Source organism: Elgaria multicarinata, chromosome 18 (genome assembly GCF_023053635.1).
Source record: "Elgaria multicarinata webbii isolate HBS135686 ecotype San Diego chromosome 18, rElgMul1.1.pri, whole genome shotgun sequence".
Taxonomy (NCBI): domain Eukaryota; kingdom Metazoa; phylum Chordata; class Lepidosauria; order Squamata; family Anguidae; genus Elgaria; species Elgaria multicarinata.
In genome coordinates, this window is record NC_086188.1 from 20,934,012 (window position 1) to 20,950,390 (window position 16,379).

Below are 16,379 nucleotides of genomic sequence, written 5' to 3' on the forward strand. Positions count from 1 at the left end.
CTACTGAAAGAAAATTAGGTTTAAAAAAAGTTTAAAAGCTTATCGAAAAAAATCTATGTAAAAAAGCCTATGGAAAGAACTTGATGTTCAAAAAAGCCCATTGAAAGAACTTGATGTTAAAAAAAAAGCCTAGAAAGAACATTGAAAGCCTATTGAAATAAATTTATGTCAGTTGAAAAAACATTGTGACATTTTGTTATTCTGTGGAAAGAAGTTTATGGCAAATTAAGAAACAAAAAGACACAAAAAATTATTGAGATTTCTATCTCACACACACACACACTGTTGTTAATATTATTCAGTATATTGTACCTCGTTGTAGTTGTGTGCCCTCGGCACCCATTGGTTGCCATTAGAACAGAGGGTAAACACTAATGTAAGTCTGAGAGTAGACCCATTTAAGTGACGGGGATTTAAGTTAATCCTGACTAATTTAAGTCACGAGAATTTCTTATCGCTCCCATTAACAGCTCTTCTAATGCAAACCTCCTCCTGCAGCAGCTTCCAAGCAGCCTCGCTTGCTGCAGCCCCCACCACCTCTCAGAAGCAACTGCCCAGTCACCGCCTCTTTGAAGCTGCCCTTTTCGAAGGTGCCGCCTTCTCTGCGACGCACGTGGCCTCGGCTGGTCTGGCGCGAAAGCGCTCCCCCACCGCCTATCTCATAGACTCAAAGCGCGCGAGACTTCAGACTTCATCCTGGAAAAGCTGCAGGGGGCGTCCATTTCCCGGTCAGATTTAGAGAAGGTTTAGACGGACTTGCACAGATTTAGAGATTTTCCCTGGGGGTCTCTAGTTACTCTATTTTAGTACCTTCTGGATAGACCACCTCGAGCGCCCCCCTGCCGCCCCTTTTCCTCTTAACGCCCCCCTATGCAATCCCACCGCCCCCAGGGGGGCGGTACCGCCCACTTTGGGAACCACTATGTTAGGTGTTTCAGTGGCCCCTGATAAAGGGGAAAAGTCTCAAAACACAGTGGGAATTAGAACACCGGTGCAGCTGGCTTATGTTTTGTTTAGCCTGGTGGGCATGAAGAGAAGGGCTGGGGCATCTTAGTGCCCACAGGAACCACATTGGTGACTTTAGAGCTACCCCAAGAAACAACTTTGTTGCTATTTGAAGGTTATCTGAAGGAACGCCTCCTCGCATATGTGCCTGCCCGGACCTTAAGATCATCCACAGGGGTCCTTCCCCGTGAGCTCCTGCCAAAGGAAGTGAGGCAGGTGGCTACTAGGAGGAGGGCTTTCTCTGCTGTGGCACCCCGGCTGTGGAACGAGCTCCCCAGAGAGGTTCGCTTGGCACCTACATTGTTTTCCTTTCGTCGCCAGCTGAAGACCTTTTTATTCTCTCAGTATTTTAACACCTAAAATAACTTAAATTTAAACACTGCTGTTTTAATTTCATATTTTAACCCCTATCAATTTTTGCCGTGTGGTTGTATCCTGGTCGTGCTTTTTATATTGTATTTTGTATTTGTGTTTTTAAAAATTGTTGGTTGTTTTATTATGCTCTTCATGGTTTTAATTTTTGTGAACCGCCCAGGCTATTGGGCGGTATAGAAATGAAATGAAATAAATAAATAAATAAACCTTGCATCATCTTATGATAGCGTTCCCTAGCCTGGTACTCGTGAGAGATGTTGGACTCCATCTCCCATCATTCTCAGCCACATAACCATTGGCTGGGCTGTCTGGGCATGATGGGAGTTTCATAGCTTCATCCCACGTACCTGCTTCCCTCGGATTATCCCCGTAGTGCTAAGCTTTTGCCATTGTTGTTGTTTTTGCTACCGGGTGACAACAATCCTTTGCATAACAGGAAGTGCGTTTAAGGGGGGAAATGTAAAAAAAAAAAAAATCAAAAAAATCAACGGATAACCCAATCCAATTCAAATTTGGTATGCTTAAAGCTCTCCCTAATATCTATTACTGTGCCAATTTTGGTGTCTTTGTCTTTAAAGCTTACGCAGATGTAAGCATTTCTTTAAAATCCTGCTCCTGCACCCCAGCAGCAGCTCGGAACATACGCTCAAAAAGTAGGGGCTAAATTAGGGTGACCATATGAAAAGGAGGACAGGGCTCCTGTACCTTTAACAGTTGCATTGAAAAGGGAATTGCAGCAGGTGTCATTTTTATGCATGCAGCCCCTGGTGAACTTTCCTCTTCATCACAACAGTTAAAGCTGCAGGAGTCCTTTATTATTATTATTATTATTATTATTATTATTATTATTATTATTTATTTTCTACAATACTTAAACATACAGCATTACAATAAAAAGAAAACAACATACTACATAAATGTTGAGTAAATATTGAATACATAATATCATATCTAATAACATAATCAAACTTAACATATAAGTGCACCCCCCACCAAGGGATCTCATTCCTGATTCCAAAATCTCATACTTTCTTCTGCTGGCAGTTTCCCACTTCCCTTAGAAAACACAAAAATTAGGAACTGTTTCCAAATTCCTTCAAAATCATTTGTTTTAGCTATACCTCTTCTCCATTTAATATTACAAGTCAATTTATCATTTATAGCTATGTCCCATACTTCTTTATACCATTCTTCAATAGAATATTCCCCTTGAATCTTCCCGTTCCTAGCTACAATCAATCTTGCTGCCATCAGCAAATTCATTATTAATTCCTTAATTTCTTTTTTACATTTTAAATCTTCAAATAGTGACAGTAATGCAACTTTTGGTGTTCGTTCTATCTTCATTCCCACAATTTCTTCAATCTCCAAAAACACCATCTTCCACAATTTTTGTACATATTTGCATTCCCACCACATATGTAAATACGTTCCTTTCCCCCCACATCCTCTCCAACAATTTGCTGAATGCTGATTATTTATCTTATTCAATCTAACCGGGGTTAGGTACCACCTCCATATAATTTTAAAATAATTCTCTTTTATTCTTACTGACATACTGCAGGAGTCCTGCCCACTTTTGTATCTGGTCACTAGTATAGCTCCTGCAGCTTTAAACGTTGTGATGAAAAGGGAATTTCACCAGGTTCTCCATATATAACAATGACACCTGCTGAAATTCCCTTTTCTATGCAACTGTTAAAAAGACAGGAGCCCTGGCCTTCATTTCATATGGTCACCCTAGCTAAATACGGCAAATCTTTTGGCTTTATATCACAATTAAGGCAGGATGCACGGGAGTCCTTCACAATTAAAGCAGATTATAAGGTGGAAAACTTCTGAGTCCTTTGCATGCAATTCGCAGTGACTGCACAGTATAACGCTGGTGTGATAAAGCTTTCAGTCCAATTCATCTGGAGGGATACGAGCATTGGGGAGGAAGGTTGCCTTAAAGCCTAGTGGATTCATGGCAGCCTGGGGTTTTTAAAAAGGGCCATCAGCATCCGAGACGGGCCTGGATGGCAGACAGGGATGTGCCACTGAACATGGGCCTTTAAGCAGAATAGTCAGTTGGCCTCCCACCCCTAGCAACGGCTGGAGACAATTTTGCCCCTGAATCAAATCACAACAGTCACATCAGAGCTGGTCCTAGGAAAAGCACTGCCCTGGTGAGGTGTCCTTTGGTGCTCCTCCTAACCCCCCAACCCCATGGCCAGCTTTGCAGGGTTGCCAAGAAGGTTTATGGGGTCTGCTACAGGTGTGATGTCAGGGCCCCTGCTGCTGCCACCCCCTACAACAGCCTTCCTCAACCTGGGGCGCTCCAGATGTGTTGGAGTGCATCTCCCAGAATGCCCCAGCAGCTGGCTGGGGCATTCTGGGAGATGCAGTCCAACACATCTGGAGCGCCCCAGGTTGAGGAAGGCTGCCCTACAAGGACCCATATGTGTGTGTACAAAGTAAAGCTGTGTTCCACTGCTTTTGACCAAACACAAATGACATCAGAGTGGAAATTGAAAGAGAAACATACTTTAAAGCTCATTGAAGGAAGATCATTATTGGAGTTAGGACCCAAACAACCTGTAGAATCGGGGGGTGGGGATGGGGAAGGGGGGAGATTCCAAACCCTTGCTTTTGCCACCCTAGCTCACTGCAGACAGTACATTGGAAAGACACGGATCATTTTCCTACGCAAGCCTCCTTAAAACGGAGATGTGCACAGGAATCTGGGGTTGAATCTCTGCAAAAAATAAATCCAGAAGAGCAGCCCTGTTCGAGGCGTAGCAACAAAGGGTCTAGCAGCACCTAGTAGGATTCTTCTGTGGGTGGTGGGTGGTTTCTCGTATTCTGCGAAAAGCCTACGCCGTGTGCCTTTGAAAGCCCACAAATCCCGGATGCTTGGCTTGATTTGTGCACCGAATCTTTGCCATCAAAAAAGGCAGGCTTCGTTCTCCTTTTAGTGCTTTGATCAGCCGTGAAAGCTTCTCCGTGTTTTTATTTTGAGACCCACGTGTGAATGATGTAGGCATGCCTGTGTCTTATCATGTAAGCTCATTCGTTTTACTTATCAAATTTAACTTTAGTGTCCCTTCAATGTTGGGCTGAGTACTTAGGTTGATCCGTGCTGGTTTCTTCGCCTGTGCTTCAGGCGGCTTCCGGTGCACCAGAAGGCAGATGGCCGTTGCTTTGCCTGTGTCCTTCTGGCACGCGGGGCCAGGGGAGGCTTTATTTTAGAACAATGTGTCCATTTATCTGTTTCTAATAATTTCGCTTACAAGTACAAAGCAGTAAGGCCTTTTTCACTTCTAGGGTTCTACTTTTGAGCAGGCAGTCTGGAACAGGTGGATAGGGTTCTTCTAATGACAATCTCTGGAAAGGTACAGCGTAACGCTGGAGCTGAAAAAGAAAACTGCAGGGCAGTTACATATTCTTGGAATAAAACACTCCCCAATTCCCATTTATTTATTTGTCTTGTTCCCCCACTAAAACCTGAGGGGAAAAGCCAAACATTAGTTCAAAATGAAACAATTTAAGACTTTTTCTGACTTTTGACAATGCAATTGGAAATACATCCACCCATTTCAAGGAAATGTCTAATTTAAGTTTTGCTAGGGTCTCTTTTCAGGGTCCTATTCACTCTACCTGCCTACCCGACTGGAGTCTCCATAGGTATGGAGGCGCCAGTTTATTTATAGGGCTTTTGCCATGTTCTGCACTACCTAAGAAGTAAAATAGCTTTCTAGATCTGATTCTATGGTTTCAGGCAAGAAAAAAACTTCTTCTTAACCAGTCAGTTAGTCAACAAAAACAAGTAGGTATTCAAAAAAACTTTTACATTTCAACAAAGTCAATCTGGATTCCTTAAAAAAGGACAACAAGTCCATGTCTGCAGGGGCTTTTCTTTTGATGCATTTACAAATGAGGCCAGTAAAAACAATTCACTGAGCATTTATTTATATTCCTTGGCTGATCATGGTTCTCAAAAAGTCTTTCAGTCATTGAAGAGGCTAATCAATGTCCATCTTGTGAGGTCTTTAAACACCTGGTCTTTAAACAGGGTGGTCATGATGATTCTTGGCACATCAGGGGTAACAAATCATCTTTCTGGGTTCTTGAAAGCTTTGAGTTCTTGTGCTAATTCCAAGTCTTCTTTTTCATAAGGTGGATTCAAATACTGAGAAATGGGCTAGCTCCAATCATGGCAGCTTGTTTGTAGACAAATTCGCCAATTCTTTTGGCAACATCAGGGCTTCTAACAGATCTCCATGGGTCACTGGCAGTCACAAATCTTCTTTCTTTCCAAATCTGTCCATGTGATATTTTGAATCAGTAAATATAGTCTTTTGCCTGAAACAAGCATCAGGGCTTCTGTGCATACTACGAGTTCAGCTGCTTGTTGTACAATTGTAGCTGGATCCATCAGTAAACAACTCGAGGTCATCATATAGGTCTGGGCGAGGTTTGGTGCCAAATTGCAAGACTTCAAGGCATTCATGCTCTGGAACGTCTTCTTTTCTTTGTAGTTCAGGTATCAACGTGGCAGGTTTCAATAAGGCGAGCCTTGGGTCCATGAGGAGGTTGATCTCATATCTGGACTGGCAGATGGGGTTCAGGTGTCAGCTTCTTCCACTGTACTCCACTGGTCTGTGCCACTTTTTGGCACAGCACACCTGAGGCTGGTTGTGCAAACAGTAATGCAAGCTGGAGTTTTTAATTGCTTGAATTATTTCACAAGTCCATTTTTAAAAAGCAATAAATAGCTGTATTCTTCTTCTGGCTTCTAATTTCAAAGGATACTGACGCAGGGACACAGGGGTACTTTTAGGCTTCTGTTGTAGTTGCATTTAGTGCTCAGGCTCAGGGCTCAAAGCATTTCAAATGTTCTATTAGGCCAAAGGAAATTTGGGCCTGCAATAAGAATATCCTTGCCCAAAAGAGCCACTGGGCAATTTTCAGAACATAATATTCAAAACACACACAAAAATACAGCAATTCAGGATTTCCAATTTTCGTCAGCAGAGGGCGCAAGATTGTCCATTCACTAACTTTTTCAAGGCAGGGCTTCACCCCCCTTTTTCCTTCTGGTCAAAAACCATGCCACGTACACTAACCTTCAAACACTTTCCTGTTTCACCTCTTCTCTTCAAATACTTTACACTTTACCACATCTTTTTCAAAACAACATTTCTAAAAGTCTTTCAAACCAACTTTCTCAGTCTCATTTTCGTTCTACATTAGCACATCTTTCTCTCTCTCTCTCTCTCTCTCTCTTTTTTCCTCTCCACTTTATACATTTTCCTCTGATCTTTCTCTCCTCTTGGCAAAACGGTTGACAAAACGTCTGCACTATTTGTGCTTACAAGGACTTGAGTTTTAACTCAGGCAGTGAATCTTCAAAGCTATGGAAGACATTTCTTCTGTGAAAGTGGGGTTCTACATTTTCTACATTTCTGAGGTTTATGAAAGACAAAATACACAAAGTACTACTTTCACTGAAAACAAAACATTCTTTCTGCTTATCTCTAGCTGCTAAGCACAGAAGAAGAAGCAAACTTCTGCAAAAGGGGATCCGTAGGAGGGAAACAAAAGCTTCAAATTTCTTTCACTTGGGCCGGGTGGAAACACAAACTGACAATTCTTTTTCTTCTACTTTTAACACAAACATTAACTTTTCTGTAATTCACATTCCAACACTCAAGGATCCTTTGAGAGGTACATTTCTTAACTACATTTCTATGTTTGCAAATTGATTCTGATGACACAGCTGAAATTAACTTTGGATCAAAAGATCCACAAGGGGGCAATCTAACATAAAAACACGTTCACAAAACATTTTTTTAAACTCATTCATACACCGTTTCAATTTCAATTTCAGTTTCAATGAAAGCTTTCCCAAAGACAACAACCAATGGGCTTGGGGACTCTTTTCCAATACAGATTATAAGCTTCCCATTTCTGAGGTCTACAGAGTTATCACCCACTCCCTCATTTCCCTGTCACTTGGGGTCCATGGGGGGGCTTTTTACTCATCAAATAGCCATCTCCCGTCTTCGCCCTTTCTTATCACGTCTGATTGCAATTTGTTGTTGCCTGTTCCCTTCCATCTGTCGGGGTGGAGTCGGTTTTGTAACCTTGACTCGAATGGTCCCGTCAATTCGGTCTCCATGTCTGCACAGTGCACGATTCAACCTACTAGAGGCAAGAGAAATCTCTTGGCGATCGCTCCCTCAATCTAGGCCTTCGTTCCACTGGCAGGCACAGATCCGACTCTGGGTTACATCCGAGTCAGGCGCCATTTGTTAGATCAAGGTTCTTTCACCCAGGGACGAAATCCAAACAGCCCCTAAGCAAGACTCCACCATTCCAGCGACAGAGGGTTCGAAAGCGCTTTATTGATTAGTAATCAAGGTCTGGTCTCTTCAAAGGGAGCAATCAGACAAAGACATTGGGAATTCAGCACAGCATTTGAAGCCTGCAAGGGGCAGGGCCCAGTAGCAGCATAAACCAATCAGAACATAACACTGGGGCATAGCTAATTATGCTAAACAATTCTCTCTGTTCTATAAACAATACCTTTGGCCTTACAGTAAGTTACAAAAAGTTAACTTTGACACAGGAGGACTGGAGCCGGAGCTCTTGTTTATATTAGATAAGACAGATGCAAGGATGCACACAAGGAGATATTTTCGCATACATGACATTCTGACATTTTGCCTGCAATATGATGGCTACTTTACAGTTTCCTGTTAAAAATGGAGAGACTTCTGCTAACACATCCTTCTTAAATTATAGTGCCCAGAACTGGATACGGTGCATCAGGTGAAGTTGGACTAATGGAGAAAGAAGTGGAAATATTAAATCTGAGGTTAGGGTGTGGCCCTGATGTACTGTTTCGCATACTCAAAGATATCCCTTTTTGGTAAGTGACCAACAGTATTTTCTCTTGTGCGTGAAAACAGTACATCAGGTTGGACATCCCAAAGCTTGACCCTTTAGGGCAGGATCCAAAAGAGTAGTAGCTGCTTCATGGCTGGGAAGACATGCCATCCGCAGGCCGCTACCACAGAGGCACAGAAGCCGAGCTCGCAATGTTTAGCAAAGGTGCTACGCCGGGCTGGGCAAAGCTGGCCGTAGGCCCGGGACAGACGGGAAATGTAGGCCCCATGTCAAACTGCTCATGAAGTCCTTTTTTTATCAGTTCTAAACACGTATGACCTCGAATGATTTATGAAAAAGCTAACGGAAGCGCTTTTATGCAAGAGGTATATAAGCCACGACTTCTTCACACTCCGAAATGCTTCACGTGCTTTTCTTTGGGCAAATTCATCATCGGCAACAGAAAAATCAAGCCACTTTGCCCAGGGGGACTCGGAGTAGCCCCCCTCCAAATCACAGCCCCCCTGCCAACTCTGCCCCCGTCTGCCCAGCTTCGGTGCTACGGTTTGAACAGGGAGCTGCGCTACGAATCTCAGGCAGCGGAAGATCAAGGGGGGAAAGCTGCTGAGGTCATTGGCTGCTCTTGTGGGATGGGCAAAGACATTGGTGGCTTAAGAGCACTCAAGGCAGGCGTAGACTAGGCAAAGACAAGCCTTTAGCCGTCTCCTCCGAGCGGCATTGGAAACCTTCTGTCTCAAAGCAGCAGGACGGAATGACCCCCAACAGGGCATTTGTCTGACAAAGAGGTGTGGCTCTGCCTCTATAAACCTTCAGGACTCTCCTGACATCAAGGGGATGCCGTGCCATTTCTGAGGGGAGCACAGGGGAATTTGCTCCGGCTGAAAATCAAGGGAACAAGGAAGAAAAACAGGACACCGCGCACTCCCTGCAGACGCGCCTCGGAAAGAAGCAAAGGGTGTCAAAAACAGGAAAGCGAAGCCCGACCAGCAATGCAACCAATGACCTCAGGAGGTCGTGGGCTCTCCCACACTGGAGGCCCTTCAAGAGGCAGCTTGTCAGGGATGCTTCAAGGAGGATTCCTGCACTGCGCAGGGGGTTGGATTCCATGGCCTTGAAGGCCCCTTCCAACTCTGCTGTTCTATGATTCTATGAAACACCGGAACATCCCTGATGGCTTTTGTTGTGTCCCTTCCCCTATTTCCACGACATATTTGGGATGGGGATCGGTGTGTTTCACCACCGAGTGTCTTTCTTCTTGTTTTTTGAATACAAGCATAGCTCTGCGCTGGAGCGCATGTTCCTTCCAAGAAACACAGCAGAGGTAGAGGCGCCCATGTGTTGCTGCGTGTCTGCGCTCGTGCGCATGGCTCCTGAGTCATTAAAAACATACGCATTTGCCCCGTAGCCAGCTGTGACGCGGCAGTGCGCAATGCTGAGGAGAGCACATCTAAACGTCACCTGCCTAGCCCCGCCCACTCCTACCCCTACACATGTGGGGGTGGCCTAATGTCGCACACGGGCTCACGCAACAACGCTCCTGTACTTGCAGTAACCAACAGTGGCGTGTGCCCCGTGAGTGGCGGCCGTGGAGGCGGGAACCTTCAGGAGCATCCCTCTTCCATACTGAGAGGGCTGCAGGGGGAGATTAGCCCAGGGTCATTCACACACCCCACTGAAGCCCGTCTTCCTTCCTCTCCGTGCCCCTGCGCGGCCTTCTCTAAAGTGTCCAAGGATACACTGAGCATGGCGGGGGTGGGGCCACTAACTGCCCTTAGTGAGAAATGCACTGACTCACGCTGAGCTTTCAAAGCCTTGGAATAGGACAGAGATGCAGCTGATTCTGGACACCTGCTGAAATCCCCTTTTCAATACAACTGTTAAAGATACAGGAGCCCGGTCCTCCTTTCCATAGTGTCACCCTAACTACTTCCCAGCGCGACCACTAGCCCTTCTGTGGCAGCACCTGATGGACCTACGATGCTTGGGATCCAGAGGCCTGATTGTACTGGCGCTTGGGCCGGCTGGGTTCCCGCTGGCGGGGCTGTGCCTGTCCGTCTCCCATGCCCAGTGCGCACGGATGCTTCCTTGCGGAAGGAACAGCAAAAGCACATGAGAGCCAGAGCTCCTTTGTCCACCACCATAATCTCACTTCCACCCTGAGAGGGACCCTCAAGCCATCCGCCACCAGGGGTTCGAGATCTGCAGGAATAAATTCAGAAAAAGAACAGTGCATAGTTAAACTCTGGAACTCACTACCACAAGATATAGGGATGGCTACCAGCTTGGATGGCATTAAAGGGTTTTTTTTTGGGGGGGGTCAATTGCTGGAGGGGAAGGCTATCCATGGCTGCTAGTCCTGACAGCAATGTGCCACCTCCAATATCCGAGGCAGGAAGCCAGTATACACCAGTTCCTGGGAGGGTGCTGTTGCACCCTGTCCTGCTTGTTCATCCTTGGCCGGTGGCTGGTTTGCCAAGGTGTGAAGGGAGTGCTGGACTAGATGGACCCTTGGTCTGATTCAACAGGGCTCTTCTTACGATGTTAGAAAAGGGCAAGGTCACCCAGATTGGGAGAACGGCCCAGGAGATTTGCCCACCCAGGATCTCTTGCGGAGGACATAGAATCATAGAGTTGGAAGGGCCCTACAAGGCCATCGAGTCCAACCCCCTGCTCAATGCAGGAATCAATGTACATGGGGTTCCCTGGTAGTCACCCTTCCAGAAACTGACCAGGCCTAGACCCGCTTAGCTTCATCAAGGTCGCAGCATCCCATGCCATCACACCTTGTCAGCCCCAACCTGGAGGAATTCAGTGGGTGAATGTGCATGTGCAGACTGCCTGCCTTTGAGAAAGGAATAAAACCGCTAAACACACCTGCCTAGAAATGGGGGCACGTTCTTCCAGGCACTGGATGACTTGCTCTGAGCAGATCTGAGCCCCAAGGATGCTCTCGGAAGAGAAGGAATTGGGGGCACACAAATCCCTCCCTCCCTCTGACCATCTTCACCTCCACTGCTCCAAGGGAATTCTCTTGCTCTGTTTCCCAGCCCTGTCCCAGCACAGCCTGCCCCACAGCAATTCCACAGGTTCCCCCTTTGCAAGGAAAAGATTCAAGCTGTGCTGGGGCTGCAGGCACAGGTGTGCTCTGGCCTCCAGGTGCAAAGAGCATTCTCCGTGAACTTCCGCCCCAAGGAGACATAGGCCACAGCTAGACCTAAGGTTTATCCTGGGATCATCCAGGGTTCGCCCCTGCCTGAGCACTGGATCTCCTGTGTGTCACCTTGGTGAACAGGTTTGACCCCAGGACAATCCAGGGATAAACCTTAGGTCTAGCTATGGCCTTAGACTCTGCAGCATTTTAAATCATGCAGAGTAAATGTGCATACACCTGTTTGTTCTGTGAATTTCTTTATTCACAAACACCTGATTAAACTCTGAAAAGAGCCAGATGCTGAAACCATGCAACGTACAGCCTGCCCAGCCCTCCAGGTCCACAACGGACGAGAACTCCGAGTTGTCGCCACAACGTGTCGGGATGAATCACCGCGGCCTTTTAGGGATGGAGCACCAGAGATCTTGGGAGTCACCGACATTCTCCAGACGTCACTTCAGAGCTGGGTTCCGCGTGCCCCTCTTCTGACTTGGGCCTTTTCTTTCTCTGGGTTTCTTCAAATGGGGAAAGTGCATTTCTGGGTGCATTTCTCAAAAGGGTGCATTTTTCCTTCATTGTATATAACATGAACATGGGAGTCTTCAAGAGAGGGCATTAAAAACAGAGTGCCTTTCTTCAAGTGCACGTTTCCCAAACACAAGTTCGGGACTTTGCTGGCATTTTCGGAGAACACGTGCTCCCCTTCATGCTTGGCTTCAGGGGCTGGAACAGGGCATTTTCGAGTGATTTGCAAACTTCCACCAAATTCTCCTACGTCTCAGCTCCTTTTCCAATGTGAAATCCGGTGGATTCATCCACCTCTTTCAAACCCGGAGACTCTCCTCCCTATCCCAGGAGACCCTCCCTGCTCGAGTCCTGAAGGCCAGTTCACAGGTGCTGGCTTCGAGGTCCCAGTTCGCCAGCTCAGTTGGGCCTGGCCCATGGCACTGTCACAATGGCCGCCTTCTAGCTTCCAGATTACGGAGAGTTCCAAAAGACGCTGCAGGAGACCGTTGGCCTGGCGCGGAATCTCCACGTTCATAGCAAACAAGGATGGCGTGGAGGAAACAAGCATGGCCGGTAAGGAGGGGCCCATGCCCAGTGAGGGTGGAGGGAGGAGGCCAGAGCGAGGAGAGGGGGGAGATCAGGGACTGGAGGGGTGGTCCCTGGGTTTGGAGGGCTGAGGGGAACAGGAGGAGGACAGGGCCAGGGGGGAGGACGCCCCCTTGCTAAGAGTGCCCCTTGCTGAGGCCCTCCAGGCCAAAGTCTGCCCCCCTCCCTAAGGCAGGCGGGAGGGTGGGGTGCAGGGGACGGCTGGGGCCCTCCAATTAATGTCACACCTTTCTCTTTCTCGTCCTAGGAGCCAATGGATACGACTCCCCCACCCTCCCTCCGTCCTTCCCTCATCCTACCTGCCACCTTCTTCCCTCCCTGGTCTTCCCCCCCTCAGGTAAGGAAATGTTGACCCTGCCTCCGCTCTTCCTGGACAGGCAGGGCCTTAAGGGGTGCGGGATTGAGGGCTGCAGAGGTCACCTGCTGCCCTCCTATTAACTGCATTTTTCTTTTTCGTCCTAGGTCCCCATGGATACCTCCCCTGCGCCCTCCCTCCGACCTTCCCTAATCCGACCCGCCACCTTTGTCCTTTCGTCTTCCCCCCCTCAGGTAAGGAAGAATTCAACCTGGCTCAGCTCTGCCTCGACAGGCAGGGCTGGAGCTCCGTAGGCCATGTGGGGCTGTGGGGGGTACAGGGATCGTCTGGGTCCCTGTCATTAACTGTACATTTCTCTCCTTGTCATCCTAGGAACCGATGGACACGAGTCCAGCCCCCTCCTTTCCTCTCCCTGCCTTTGCTGCCCCCATCGTCCCGGTAAGTAAAGGTTTGGCCTCTCTCAGCCCTCCGCCCTTCACAGGCAGGGCTGCACCCCTCCTTGAGGGAGGTGGGACGGTGGGGCACAGAGAAATTCCAGTGCTCTGCCACTAATGCCCCCTTTTCTCTGCTTTTCCCCCTAGGAGCCAATGGTCTTCTGAAGGCTAGAAGGTAAGGAGCACCTTCATTGACGCTGCTTTTAAATTATATATTGTTTTAACTTGGATCATGGTTTACGAGGCTCAGAAGACGTATGTTTCCAAATAGACGGTTATTGGGGGACGGCCCTGGGAGTCGGGTTCTTGCCCCTGAAGAGTCCCCAAGCAGGACAGGGCGGCCTCTAGCCGGCCTCTATGGGAAACGGGGTGGACCCTCGGCCTGATCCAGCAGGGCCCTGTTTAGATGCGAAGGAAGGGTGGCGTCTCCTGCCTTGTGCCGTGAGAAAACAGTCCGTGATACAAAAGGAAGCTGACCTAGGACTTTTATAAAAGACCTAGGACTTTTATTCCATAAATACTTTCTAGCTCTGCACCAGTTGTTGGCATGGGGCTGTCTGGGGCAGCCGTGACTCCGTGCTAACAACAGGGGCAGAGGGGTGGGAATGGGGGGGGGCGTGTATTGACTCCAGCATGGTGGTCCAAAATGCAAAACAGCCTTTTAAAAGGAACATCCTGCAATTCTCCGTCTCTGCCCTAGGAACCTAAAGCCGACAGATCCTGCAGTACCTTTGAGCCAACCTCCCCCAACCTGGCGGTGCTCCTGTTGTGTTGGACTACAACTCCTACCATCCCCAATTGGCTGTGCTGGCTGGGGATAATAGGAGTTGTAGTCCAACACATTGGGTGGGCATTGGGATTGGAGAAGTCTGCCTGAGGCCGAAGTACTGATTTGTTCAACTTCCCGGCTGGCATAGGAAGAAGAAGAAGAAAACGGCAGCGCTGTTGCCACCCCTCCCATAACTCCAGCCTGTCAGGTTCCTTAACGATCTCTTCCAGCCACAACCTTGTCCTGAAACACCTGGCTGGAGCGGATCCCGAACTGGTGCTGCTCAACTTTAAGTATGAAGAGTTGCAGGTAAGACAGAATGCTGAACTCTTGCAGGCAGTGGAGGCTGGTGACTCCGATGTCAGTGGGGCAGTGAATCCACTTGGGTTTCAATCCAAATCAGGCAGTACTCTAAAGTTGGCGAAGGATAGCTTCTTAGAGTTCTGACTGAAACCCAGAGCGGATTCACTGCCCCACTGACATCGGAGCCACCAGCCTCCACTGCGTGCATCCACTGTAACCCATTTTACGGCCATGCCACGCAAAGCTTGACACCATTAGAAACTGCCAGTAGAAACTGTGTGAATGGCGTTAAGCAAACAAGTGGGACCTGGCACAAAATGTTGCACTCCCCTTCATAGAATCATAGAATAGTAGAGTTGGAAGGGGCCTAAGGCCATCGCGTCCAACCCCTGCTCAGTGCAGGAATCCACCCTAAAGCATCCCTGCTGCCTCTTGAATGCCTCTAGTATGGGAGAGCCTTCAAGATGTTCTGTTCTATTTCTTACCCTTCTTTTCTTTGGAGTACATGACATGACGCTGAAATCCTGCCTCCTTACCGTGGCTTTCTGCTTCCAGGTTCTTTGCAGGATTACAATCGGCTCAATTACTTGGGCAGACATGTGCTTTGAATTGAGTATGACTTCCTTTCTCAATTCAGTTCCATAGGTTTCATTTTACAGTCACTAGATGGTGCTGTGATTATAGCACAACACCGTTATTACACACTGCCCATATATTGGATTAACGTCCCTTATCGGTTAATGCTGATCTTTTGAAAGCAGGAGAAAGTCAGAAAGTGCAGGTCATACTTTGGAAGTTGATGATGTCGTGTAAAGGACCGGCAAACTTCCATGAGTGACGAATCATGAACATGCAATGAAAGCCTTGTGAAGAAATGCTTTGTCTCACTTCCCCTTTCACCGTGCTGTGGCCACTGGGCATGCGGACTACGCAGTGGGATATTTGTGGCCGGTGGGGCGGGGGATGGCTGCCCCCTTGGAGGTTTTCTCCTTACCTTTTTTTGTCCGATTGCAAAGATTGAGGTTCCCCCAAGCCTTCCTCTTGTGTGCAGCCAGTGATGTTTTACCTACATTAGAATGAATTCCAGTGGAGGCTGGTGGCTCCGATGTCAGTGGGGCTGCGAATCCACTTCGGGTTTCGTTCAGAACCCTTCAGAACTCTAAATGAGCTATCCAAGATGCGGAAGATATCCAAAGGTGGGACTCTTGCCTGTCTAAACATGCGTAGGATTAAACCCTAAAAGTTGCCGTATAAATTAGGCCAAAGGGGGAGAATTCTACATGATTTTTTTCTTCTAAGAAGAAAAAAGGGGCTTTTCTTCTGGAGTCCACCTCCAAAATTTCAGCCTTGCTCGGGTCTCAGGCAGAGCTGGCTGCGCAGCACCTAGCATGCCCTGAGGCCAGGCCAGGCCGGCTTGCCGCAGTTTGTAGCCACGTGCCAAGGATCCGTGGTGAGCCCCGGCGCCTGCATTTATTTTGCAGAGAATTCCATTGGCTGAAATGTCCCGGGAAGAGATCAACCGGCTGGTGAAAGAGTTGGGGTTCTACCGGAAGGAGACGCGCGACTCACCTGTTCCGGAAGAGTTCCAGCTTGCCCCCGCGAAGCCTCTGCCTGCCTCAGAAGAATCCCAGAGAGAACAGGCGGCAGAGAGGAAAGGGGCGAAGGGCAGCGAACTGTAAATCTGGGTGCCTTTGAAAACTGCAGGGGTTGTGTGTGTCGGCAAGGCGTGAGAGACTGCTGGCCTTCGGAACTTGCAGCCTCTTAAGACTTCCAGCAAGGCATCCTCTCCATCAGGGGTGGGCACCTTGTGGGCCTCCAGATGTTTTGGCCTACAACTCCCATCAGCCCTGGAAAGTATAACCAAGGATGAGGGATCATGGAAGTTCTAGGCCAAAAACATCTGGAATTGTCCATCCTGATCCAGCTGCTTCCAAGTATCTCTTCACAACAATGAGGGACAGAAACTTGCTTTAAAAACAAAAGCGGTGGATTCTTTAGTCTCTGCCACATTCTTCGGCT

At 47.8% G+C, this 16,379-nt stretch overlaps 1 protein-coding gene across 1 annotated transcript; it reads left to right on the forward strand.

The window, feature by feature from the left end:
• Positions 1–14,294: 14,294 nt before the first annotated feature.
• On the forward strand, positions 14,295–16,085 carry LOC134410679 (selenoprotein M-like; the record flags this gene model as incomplete). The annotated part of the gene is made up of 2 exons (XM_063144083.1): positions 14,295–14,366; positions 15,842–16,085. Coding segments are annotated over 2 exons (270 nt in total), but the record flags the coding sequence as incomplete, so codon positions are not given.
• Positions 16,086–16,379: the final 294 nt, after the last annotated feature.